This window comes from Streptopelia decaocto (assembly GCF_964273445.1).
Source record: "Streptopelia decaocto genome assembly, chromosome: 12".
NCBI lineage: Eukaryota > Metazoa > Chordata > Aves > Columbiformes > Columbidae > Streptopelia > Streptopelia decaocto.
The window spans coordinates 4,333,747-4,346,270 of NC_138667.1; the positions used below are offsets into that span (position 1 = coordinate 4,333,747).

A 12,524-nucleotide genomic window follows, 5' to 3' on the forward strand; every position below is an offset into this window, starting at 1 on the left:
TCTTCTGTGGAGTGTAATGTCCACTAATCTGAGGAGAGAAAAAACACTCACCACAAGACTAAAAGTGGCCTCTGATGTAGTAATTCAGGTTACTCAGTGGCTCAATGAATGTGTTTTCAACACTGCCGCATTTTGCAAAGCAGACAGGACGTTACTTTTAGTTTCCTGGCACCTAAGCTGAGAGAGCAAATAGTCATGTGGACAATGGTAAAATTGAAGTAATAGTGGAACTCATTCTTGAATTAATCTTTGTGTAATATAATTTACAGTGAAAATGAAGACAGGCATTTTGGATGTAAAACGCAGAGCAAGAGGCTGGAGAACTGAGTTGGACCAGACAAAGTCAACCATCTTCATTTGTTTGGCTGCAGCTAAATCTGCTGAAAGCCAGTGTAAACTCTCATACTGATAAGAGGTTTAATTGGAGCCAAAGAGAGTGCCATCACATTAATTACTTTATATGGGGAGTTTTGAAAATATGGACTCAAGCCTGATTTATTTTGGTGTCTGCTGGTGGGAAGCATTTAAAAATGTGCTTCTGATTGATTTAAGTGAAGTAATGGGTTGGTTAACTCCTGCATCGAAATTGTTGCTCCAAAGCGTTTGCTGGAATATCTCTTTACTCGCAGTTCAGGGGAGTGTTAATGAAGGTTTTGTGGTGACTTGACGTGTCACTGTTGTGGCTGTCAGAGTTGCAGTTAATGATTTCCTGAATGTATGAGGGTGCAAGAGAGGAATTGTGGCCTCTTATTTCCTGGGGAGGAAGGAAAGAGAGGTTTTTATCATCCTTAGGGGAGGCCAGGGTTTTTATAGCTACAGTTTGAGAGTGTTTCTCATGGGCTTTAAGGCTTACTTATTACAAAAAGCAACCTGAACATTATCGAAGAACTTGTGTTAAAAATAACGCTAGTAACAAATCCCCATCAGATACAGGGCTTTGGTCCAGAATGCTTGCAGCTGGAGATCTCTATGACATTCTGGATCTTTAAAGTTTTAAAAGAAAAGGAGATGGTCTGGATTTTGGTTGACACATAAAGGGATAGCACTGTGTTTGATTTTAATACCTTTTTTGCTTGTGTTTCTACATAATGTGAATAGTGATTTCTGTTTTGTGAGGTTTGGGACTTCACAGGCTTCATTGAAACACGTTAGATAAATATTGCTTGGACTGTTCAGTGTATTTCTACTAAGCTTTCTCTATTTGGTGCTTCTGGAGCGAGTTAATAAAGACTTTAATTAAATCTTGTGTCAACTGGCACCAAAAAATATGTTTAATTAAAAGATGCCTTGGATTCAAATAGTCCAGCAGTATTCCCTAGCTATTTTGCAAAGCAAATGTAGTTGCTGATGCTTCTAAGCGAGTTTACCCATCCCCTGGGTTGGAGGCTGCCTTGGTTTGAAGGCAGCGCCGTGCAGGGGGTTCCCAGCAGCCTTCCCCTCACCTGGGGAGTGACGCTTGCATTAGCTTTTCAAAATAATTTGTGTATCCCATTACTTCTCATATTGAAAATACTAAAGTGTAACACAAAAATATTAGCGAAGCTATTCCTGTTATTGCTAAAGCTATCTCAATTCCAGCTGATGTTTCTATTTAGCAGCCTGATCATAACAAAACACACAGCAGTCACATGTGCAGGCTACTCCTCGGTGTCGTTAATAATTCTGCTTACAGCTGAAAACTTGCAGTGGATTGCTTGCATGCACTACCAGTTGGGATGCTATTAAAAACAGATGAAGAGGTCTCATATTGAGGCCAGTTTGGTTAATGCAGATTATAGAACAAGACCAGAATCAGCTAGCACTTGTGACTCTGCAGTGTCCTGGAAATTCTGAGCTGCTGAAAGATTTCAGCTTTCAGTGTTTTTTTTTTTCCACCCCAGAAATAGCTTGTGGTTCAGCTGCAAGTTTGGGAATGAGAAGATCTGAATTTTATAGTTAGCTCTGACTTCAGACTTCCAGGTCTATGTGACCTTGACAAGTCACCCAACTTCTTAAGCCTTTGTTTCCTTATTTGCAAAACTGGGAATTAATTCAGTGTGTGAAGAACGATGAGCTTATGTTGAACACTTGGGGAGTCCAAGAAGATGCTACATCTGTATGTAGCATGTTAACCTGGCAATTTGGGTGGAGATAATGTGCCATCTGTTTGTGGAAAAAGGAGAAGTCAGCTTTAAAAACAAAATCCTGTGGCTTCTGATGAGGAAAATGGATGGTGGTTTTATTTTATATGTAGCTGCACAAATGTCTTGCTTTGAAGGATCACACTTCTTTTCCACATTTCCAGCAATAAAACTGGGGAAAACAAATGATGTATTTAGGCAGAAAAGAAATGATGCCATTAAACACACTGTTAATGCTAAAAATTGAATCTACATCATTATCTTATTTCACGTTTTGCAGTTTTGTTACAATTGAATTCCAAGTGTTGAGCCCTGGCAGAGCTTAGAATGAGAAGATAGGGGGAGGTGGGGAGTGAGAGACTGAATTGTTTCTTGTGGATAGTCTTAAAATACACTTTTAATTCCAAGGTTGTCTGTAGACATTTAAAACCTATGAGAGTGTGTGTTTGTTGATGGTGGAGATTAATCAGCCAGAGTAAATGTCAGCAGTATGAGTCAATTAGGTCAGGTTACCATTGTGCCGTATGTCAGTCAATTACAAAGCGTATTTTTAATAACAGAAGACTTTCCTGCACTTTCAGTAACAGAAGTGATTGTGTGTGAAGCCCTGCATCTCTTTTTCTTTTTAGAGCAATGTCAGTCATGGCTGGCAGAGAGTGGATGTTAGCAGTCCAGCAGTTTGATTAAATGAGGCTGGGAATGTGTCTGCAGAATGAACAGCAGGAAATCTGACCTCAGCTTTATTCTTACATCCTAACTTTCTGCAGTAATAACGCGGTTTCAGTCATTTTGTTAACTAGTAAATAATGATTTTAGCATTCTTGTTTTCTTACATCGTTGCAGTAAAGTGAACAATTCTCAAATGTAAAAGCTGCAGCTTAATACAGCTTTAATTGATCAAAATTGAGTGCAGGCACTTGCTCTTCTCAGCATCTTGCGTGGCACTGCAGCTGTTCGAGGCATCATCTGATCCGTGTCTGTGCCAAAAGATCCCGTGTTTGTACTGGTAATAAGAGAATCATTGCTTTGACTTCCTTTATTCAGACATCATCTACAAATACTGTTTAAAAAATTTAGGAGATTGTAAAACATTGCTTCTCCAAGCTGGTAGGCCTAAAACTCAGTTAATGAGAGTTACTTAAAGAATTAAGCCGAGTACAGACCTCTGTGCAGGTGACCGAATCAGATCGACAACAGCATGAAATGCAGCTTGAAGGAATTTGGGTCGTCTCCAGGCACCTTCCTGGTGTTGAAAAAGCGACTGTAAGTGCAGTTTTTTGGTATGGCTTAGCTAAGTTGTATAAGGTCATCTTGCTACAGTTGGTATCATGGGTGATTTTGTAACCTGGTTCCTAACGGCTATAGAAAAAAACTTGATGTCTTCACTGCTTTCCTTTTGGCAGTTTAGAAATAACCATTTTTACCCCAATTTCGAAAATGGAGTGTGGTATTGCTAATACAAAAAAACATCTTCAGCATATTGCAAATGGTGTTATTTTTTTCTCCCTTTGTAACTCCCACAGATTATCCTGTTATGTGTTGCTCATGTTTTCAGAAGGTGCTTTCTGCAGGTTCATATGAAATAAGTAAAAATACCCAACTTTCTCCCACAGATTACATCTGTATAGGTGTTGGAAGGTGGAAAAAACCCTTGTGCTTAGCAATACCCTTATAACAAGGGGGAAAGTTCTACCTAGAATCAGTTGTCCTAGGTGCCTTTTCAGTCCTCATGTGTTTTTAATTGCAGGTTACAGTATAAAGAACCCATTTCAACATACCTCCCGTATACTATGACACTTGAGAAGCTGCAGCAAGTAGGCAGGGCTGTCAGCTATGAAGAACAGGCTTTGAAGTGTTTGTTTTAGTACTTTGAGATTTATGTCTTGAATTCCAGAGATTTTTCACAAATGAAAATGCGAATACCTCAGCTTGGGGTCGCAAGTTAGTACTAGAAGAAGGGTGTATTTCCATATTTCTGGGGAAAAGTGAACACTTCCAGTAGCACTGAGTTGCATTTTTATTTTTTTTGCTGCACTGAAATAAAAAAACCCCACAATTCTTGTCTCGGTTGTGGCTTCCAGTACTGTTTATCTTGCTTTGACTGCATCTGTTCCCAGCCAGTCTGGCTTGTCTCACTGATATAAATAAATCCACAATAAATGAAGTGCCGTGCCCCTCGAATAGACTCCACTTGCTCCATGCGGGGTCAGATCAAGTGTGTCTGTCTGGCATTCCTGGGACATGAGTGACTGGACAGTGTCATGCAGATTCCAGCCCAGGATTAGTTGCGCTGTTTGGTGGTATTGAGGTGGTGTCGTATCGAGGGTGGAGCAGCAGCCGACCCGGAGCAGAGGAGGAAGGACCCAGCAAGGCAGAGAAGGGGGCTGGAGATGTGGATGCAGAGGGTCATGAGTATCGGCTGCTGTCCCATGGCAGGGGCTTGAGGAGCCGCTGGGACTTACTGCCATGCTGTTCCAGAGTCGCCTTCTGAAAGCGCAGGGTCCTTGCTCCAGTGTGAAGCTTGTATTTGAGTCATATTGCCGTGCCATGTGTGACCCTGCTTGATGGCAGAGCTGACGGATGATCACCAACAGCAGAAAAATGCCCCATCTTCTCAGGTTCTTACCTTTTCCCTTGGTTGCTTGAGCCTACCCTCCTAGCCAACCTGTTCTGAGAGAAGTTACAAATACCATGTCAGATCTGTCAGTTTGAGGCTATCGGTTTGGTGCCCCAAGTTTCCCAGGATAATGCTCAACTTTTAAATCATGTTGGATAAAACAATTATGAAGCTACTGTGTTGCTGAATCTAGTCCATGGCTGTCAGTTTTCCTTCATGCCTCTTTTTTAATTCAGAAGAAAGAGATTTTGAGGTGCAAAATACTTTAACTATTAGATTGAGAGACCTGTCTGTCAGGCTCTCACATTTTTTTTCACATGGAGCTGATGGGAAAATAAATTACTATTAGGAAGAAGAACACTTAATAAGGATACTTAAAAATGGAATGGTACTTAAGAGGCTTTGTCAATAAGCAGTTTCAGGCCACGCTCTGAAGAACAGCTTGGGTGTCCCAAAGGATTTTTACAGCTATGCCAGTGAGTCTAATTACAGATAATACTTCTCTGCTTAAGTCATGCCTCGGATCCTTACAGCGACGCCACTGAACAGTAGTGTTAATATTGCTTTTTGTAATTTAGTTAATTCACTGTGACATACACTGAAGTTACGTGTGTGGAATGAATAAACTGCTGCTTATCTGATCAGATGGATCTTTATAGTTTGTGGGTTTATTTTTTTAGGGATTACGTGAGGAGCGAATTGGAATCAGGATATGAAGGGCCAATGTACTTGGAACCTCTCTCTATGAATCGTTTCATGACTGCTTTAGTAGGTAAGTGCTTTAAATATTTGTGATGCATCAGAGAGCTCTGCTTAATTCTCTTCATTGAAACCTCTGCAGGTTTTACCTCTTTATTTCAAATTTCTCTTACTGCTTTTACTAGCTGCGATTCTTGTTAATATCCAAGATGTGCGGGACGCCGGGTGTATCCTGCGTGGCTTTTTCTGTGCCACTGATCGACCAGTGCTCCCATACTTGCAACTTCAAAGTATTTTCTAGGTCTGTTTTTCATGCTCTGCCCCTGTGTTCTCAGACTCGCAATCTCATTCAGAAGGACTGGCTTGTCTATAATCATCTTTAGGTGGAAAGTATGGTAGAAATTTCAATAGGAACATGTATTTGTAGTGCTTTTGTCAATGAAAGTGTTGTACGAGTATTCTTGATTTGCCTTATAGATGAACAGTCTCATTGTCTTACAAAAAAATGGTGAAATAGATTTGTGGGTGGGTGCATGGGACTATAGGCTACTTTTTTTTTTTTTAACACTCCCAAGGATATTTCTAAGTAGAGTTAAGGAGTAACAAGTCAATATTAAATTGTGTTTGATTAATGGCAGAGATGACTTCTCTACCTTTAAATCCCAAATAAATCCTGAAGAATTGGACTTTCTAGACTGTTCCCTTACCCTTTGAACTTTGACTGGAAGAGAGTAAATTCAGTGTTAAGATTGCTACGCCATACCATATGTTCTACTGAGAGGATATTGGAATACACACTCACCATGTGTATTTTGAAGTTAAGTCTGAGACAAGCTTGGAAGAAAAATCTTCCTTAATTCCTTTCACTAAGATCTATGGTTTTCATCAGATTATTGACAGATTTAGTCAGCCATGTACTGTTGGCAAAACTCAGCTGCTTTCTGTTTACTCGCAGCTGCTACTGGCAGATTTAAATGGGTTTACTTCTTTGCAGTATATTAGGTCTACCAGAACATGTACATCTTTAGACATGATTTCTTTTTTCTTCGGAATTTCTAGATTTTTGCTGTCTTGTCAAATGACACCAAAGTACAACTAAAGCTTTTAGCGTGTTTCTATGAGCAAATGTTTGTAATTCGTCCCTTGAATCTCTGGGGCACGATGCCGGGTCCTATGATGAAGCAGAATCAGCCTCCCAAAGCAGCAGGAGATCAGAAGGTGTTGTGTCATTCAGTAACATTTAGACAGAAACTGAACCGAGACTCAAACACATTGTGCTTCATCCAGGATTTAATATGGATTAAAAATAAGTGAGAAAAACATAATGTTTTTATGCGATACAGTTTTGGGTTGTACTAGGTGTCAAAATAAAACGTGCCCTTGTTGTAATTATTTTTCAGAAGTAGGTGCTTGACTATACTAGCAAATGTGTGTACATCAACATACTTAATATCCCCATTATTAATTTCCCATGTTCATTTAAAGCCAACTTGAAAGTGTAATTGTCGTGTTGATGGCAAGCAGAGCTCTTTGGGGCAGACCCGTGACAGCGGGCTGTGAGGCCTGACAGTGTCTGTATAAATATGAAATACATTTTCAGGTTTGCTACATAAAAGGTATTTATCCAGTGCAATCTGCCGTGTCTCAGGAGCGTACTGCACTGAACAATCTCATCTTCACAGCAAAATGAATATAAAAGTGCTTTGCTCCATCTTCTTCTTACATGTTCTGCTGGAGTGTTGTGCGGCGGCACTGTTGACAAAGGTGCTGAGGCAGGTGCGTGGGGGAATAATCGCGCTACTGATACTGCCCTGGTTCCTAAAAGTTCTGGCCAGGATTAAGGGGATGATGTACGGTATGCCAGCTGGTTCACAAATTTAATCTTTGTTAATGCTTTTATTCATTAGTGCTTTTTGAATGGACTCTCATAGTCATTTCTTCCCCTGTGTCTAGTTCAGCCTGATGACTCTTGACTGGGGTTACTAATACTTTCCGAAGTGCTGGATGGGAGAAGTAAATGTGTTTGAAGACTTTGCTTGGATGAATGTGCCACTTTGTGAGCGTGTCAGCTGTGAACGTTACAAAGCCGCCTGGTTGTGGAAACAATGCTGCCATGAAGACTTGCTTTTTCTTAGTCCACAATAATGGGATTATGTATTAACTTTAAGATGTCCTGGTTTTTGAATAGCAGTTAATGACGTAGCCAGGGAATTTGTTAACATCAGCTTTTTAAAACTTGGAATTAAATAAAGACAGTTCCCTACTAAAAGCAGCTTGAACAGTGGCTGTACCACATAGGTTTTCTTGTTGCACATTTTCCATCAGCTCACAAACTGGGAGGCTTTGGCTATCTGTCAGCAATGTTTAATGTATTTTGCGAAAGGAAAAGAGTGGGCAGGAGCTGAAGGCAATAGATTTATTCCTTATTGCCTCACTCCCTAGCAGAGGAGCCTGGTGTCCTGCAGGATTCCAGCTGTCAGGTTCATTAGCTGTGTCTGGCGGTTTTCAGTCCACGGCATGTAAGTGCAAACATCCGGCTGGCTTTGCTAATCTTAGCAGATAGCTAGGGTGTTAAAATATTTTTATGATTTGATATGAGGTACAAACTAATTTCTTCTGACTGATCCTGCTATGTTATGTGTGTTGACTGACGGCGTACAGCCCCACTTGGAGATAATCTGATTTACTGCAGAAACATTGTCCATCCTGAACTAAGGTGCTGCTACCCCAGTTTAAAATGGGAAGTACCAGTGACTAAAAGCTCTGTTGGAGACATTTTCAGGCCTTTCCTGAAGGGGTTGAAAATCAGCAAGCTGCAGACGTCAGGAAGGAGATTGGGGCCTCCAGAGAAAGTGCTCCATGTATTTTCCTCTGGTCTCCTTCCCGTGACAAGTAACTTTTGATTGGTGTTTAAATTAAAAAGGTGGGAGGGTCAGAGAGTTTAAGCAGGGATGACTGCTATACTTCACACATCAGTGTTGGAGGAAAGCAGGTTTTGCTCTTGCATGAGACCGGACTTAGAGGTCCTTATGTCATGATTGGAGAGCCCCAGAGTCATCCCAAAGACCGCTGGATTGTTTAACGCAACATTGTTACGATATTTTATCAGATGACGACACTCTTACTAAACCCTGAAGAACATATTGGATGCTGGTATTTGTATCCTTGTGTGTGTGAAGCTGGGTTGCCTTAGTTACCAGGAGTTGCAGAAATCCTCCCAAGCTGACTGTGCCAGGCTTCTCAATATTACAGCAGCACTGGTGGGATCCGAAATAGGGTTGTAGCAACACGTGTGCGGGCAGAGAACAACAAAGCAGAGGGATAGTGCTTCAGAACTGGAGTCTGTTGAACTTCTCAAAAGATGAGTAACTTTCTCTGAGACTTATGAGACCCAGTATGCTGATAGTGTCCTGCTGAGAGCAAGGGGGCTTCTTCTGAAAAGACATCTGCTAATTCAAAAATACATTTAGCAAATTGACAGTAGGACTTAAACATGGAAGAGGACAGTGTGAATGAGGAACAACTTTGTATGCTTAAGTAGTACAGGTCAGAAATTGCTTTAAGCACAGTTGCAGTTATTTTGAAAGCAGAAGTCCCTTCCTGGATAGGGAAGCAAGGCAGAATGAAAGCAAACCTCTGGTACTGCTGGTTTTCCTCTTGCAGCTTCCATCCCCAACCCATCCAGAAGGGCTTACAAGGTCAGTACGCTTATGTGAACACATGGGGTTAGTGCTGACCCAGAGATGTTAACAGCCTTCATTTTTTGCTAAGGTTAACTCCTGGTTTCGGGAGGAGCTGTGAAATGCAAATATTAGTGGAGGTGGCTCCGAAACAGGGCATAAGCACTTGGTGAACCAAGGTTCTGCTTTGAAATAACACGCAATAAACTTTTTCCATACCTCAAATATGAGGAGTGAGAATTACTCTTTTCCAGGCAATGTACATTTTGCCCCATTCTGTTTCCTCTGAGATAAAGGGCACAACTTCCAGTGTCTCTAATGGGAGCAGTTCTGTTGGAGTGGTCTGCTCTGGAAATACCACCCTCCACATGTGTGTGTGTGGGGAAGAGCTCTGCTCGTGTTTGTGTCCCTGCCAACTGCAAAAGAGAATTTAGTTGTTAATTATCTGTCACTTGCAAGCTTCAGTGATAGTTTTGAGCAACTGCCTCAGGGTATTATGAAATAATTGAAGTCTCAGCTGCTGACCTGGCTGTTTTCCTGTTGCTATTTTTGGCCAGTAATTTCTCTTGACAGTTTAAATATTGTTTCTTTAAAAGCCATTCGGGACTTCCAATTACTTTTTTTGCATAGAGGGATGGTGTCGTATGGGTGGGCTTTAGAAAAGCTGCTGCTGCATATAAATATGCTGATGGGATATAAGTTGAGCTGGGGAGGGTAAGGCAAAGGAGGGATGTCTTGTTCGGTTATCCTCTGCGTGATTTATTCCTGGGACATCATATTAATCTGAGTATAATTCTGCATGCGTTTTGGGTTTACATCTCACTAATCTGCAAAGTGAAATCCTGCACTTTGTGCAGTTGGAAAATGGCAACTTTTGTGACCCAGCAAAAGATGCAGAGGATCCTGGTTTCATAACGGGTATGTCCTAGTTAGAACCGTCACAATATGCTGGATGTTGATAACTGTATTATGGAAAGATAACGTATTAAAATACGGTTTTTCCTGAAGGGGATAATCAGCTTGATTATAAAACCCTGTCTCGTTTTCAGGTCAGCTGGTGGTATGTACGCTCTGCTCCTGCGTCATGAAAACAAAGCAGATCTGGCTGTTCTCTGCTCACATGCTCCCTCTGCTGGCACGACTGTGCCTGGTCCCTTTGGAAACCATTGTCGTCATCAACAAATTTGCCATGATTTTCACTGGTTTGGAAGTTCTCTACTTTCTGGCATCGAATCTTCTGGTGCCCTATAACTTGGCGAAATCTGCATACAGAGAGCTTGTCCAGGTAAGGCAGTGAACGTAACAATGTTGTTTTCCCTGGATTGAGCTTTTTTTGCAGGAAAGAAAAAAAAGTACTTTGTCTTCTGTGCAACTGTGTTTAACTCACGTTTTCTTAGCAGACCAAATCCATGGCATCATATTTCATTAATTTATGGTAGCTTAATTTGTATGGGTGACCAGTTAAGATATTAGCCTGAATTATGTTGCTCTCCACCTGATCATATCCACTTTGCTTGGACTTTGCTTAGTCCTTTCCGAATCCAGGCTAAAAGACAAGATTGTGGCAGAATGTGCTTTATTTACAGCCTTAAGTGAGCAAGGTAATCCCCATGCATTAATCGCAGTAGCTGTGCATTGCAAGAAATTTCTTCTGTATACGAATAATTTGTATTTATAGTAGAGTTAAATTGGGAGTAATGCTAAAGCTGATTTTTTATGGTAATAATCACTGACTTACAGTGAGTGATTTGGAAGGTCTGTAGTATTTTCTTTAGAACAGCAGCATTGCTGAGACCTCTAACAGAAATTAGCAGAAACAGACTGATCTCATCCATTTAGTTAATGCCTTGACATCTGATACGTATTTAGTTTAAAAGATACTTTGTTACTGGTACAGAAACATCACACCTAATGTTATTTATATAAAAATAAAATATATATGCATATGCATCCTTCTGTATATTTCCATATAAAAAGGTCGATGCTTGCTTGACTTTTGACTGACACACCAGTTTTCTGCCTTCTGCTCTTCAGTCAGAAGCAATCTGAAAACTAACTTGTTAAGCTCTTTCAAAGCCCTCTTTAAAGCTCTTCTTTACTGTCATATCTGTCCTACACAAATAAAAACTTGGCAGTAGCAGGTGTCTGGTGTGCCAAGGTCTCAGCCTGTCATGTTGATCATTGCTGGCTGGTTATTTGTTTTGTATGTAATTGGTCTTTGGAGCAGGATTATCCTGTGCTTGTACAGTACCTAGCATGGTCTGATCTTGCCTGTAACTAGCTTGTAGATTTGCTGATTATGAACTCCTTTGGGAGCTACCTGGCAAAGCTTCAATGTCTTTGTTTTCCAGTGAGAATAGGAAAATCATACTTAACAGTTTACTTAGCGTGGTAACGTTTGGGGTGAAACAGATGGACAGCTTGAAGACTTGCAACAGGTTGAAACCAACACTTTCCTTTTCCATGTGCATGAACACATGCAGAGTGTTCCTGAAGGCAAATTGGATGCAGATTTGAGAGTCATGTATCTATTTTTCATTAGACACATGTTTAAAACACTTCAACATCTTACATTTTAATTGCAAATACATTCCAAGGTGAGGGGGGCAAGAATTGTTTATTGCTGATTTTTTTTTTTTTTTTGTTGGAACTGTATTCTAAATAGAGCTGTTGGGCAAGTCTCCTCACCTCTAGGATTGCTTGTCTCTTCCCTCCCATCAGTATTTCACATTTTCCACACTAGACTGTATTACAGTGTTGTAATCAGGAGGAAGAAGCATTCCTTGTTTGTGGCCTTTGGACACTGATCATACTCCTTCTCCTGACTTTTTATCCAGAGGGCATACAGGCTTTTCCTTGAGAATACAGAGAAAACAGCAAAAACTTTATAATGTGGCACTGAATTTGTAATAGAGTGGTGTATGCTGCTTTTCTAAATGCATGTAGTAGAGGGCGGGTTGGAATATAAAGTTGTGTGTGAGTGGTTTTTCCGTTGACAATATGGGAAAACATGATTTATTATTTTTTTTTAAAGAGCTTGCTGCTCTTTGCTTGTGTTCCTGAAACAGAACAGAGAAAAACATTGGCTCATAGTATGTTCATATAATTGGCTGCAGCTCCACTACGCATCAAGCTTAATATGCTTATTCTAGAAGAAGTTATTGCCGTTTTGTCTTCAGTGTTTTCCTACTTGTGTTTCCACCGCTATAACTCTGTGTAGTTGTTAGTTCTCAGTGATGCCTCCATCCTGGTATTTGCAAGTTTAGTACTATTTTAGGGTGGATTTGGTTGCTGGTTTGAAATCAGTGGCAAAACTTCGTGAATATTGGGATGTTGAACACCAGGAGTGTTTCCTGAACCACAGGGGAGACAGGCCCACCAGGTGGCCCGGGGCAGTTTTTTGTGTCT

General features: G+C 40.7%; 1 protein-coding gene across 1 annotated transcript in view; it reads left to right on the forward strand.

The window, feature by feature from the left end:
• Positions 1 to 12,524, forward strand: part of RNF145 (ring finger protein 145) — a 40,276-nt gene that overhangs the window by 18,008 nt on the left and 9,744 nt on the right. The window contains exons 4-5 of the mRNA XM_082063850.1: positions 5,418 to 5,509; positions 10,166 to 10,401. Of these exons, the coding sequence (XP_081919976.1) occupies positions 5,418 to 5,509; positions 10,166 to 10,401 (328 nt within the window). The remainder of the gene's footprint in view (positions 1 to 5,417; positions 5,510 to 10,165; positions 10,402 to 12,524) is intronic.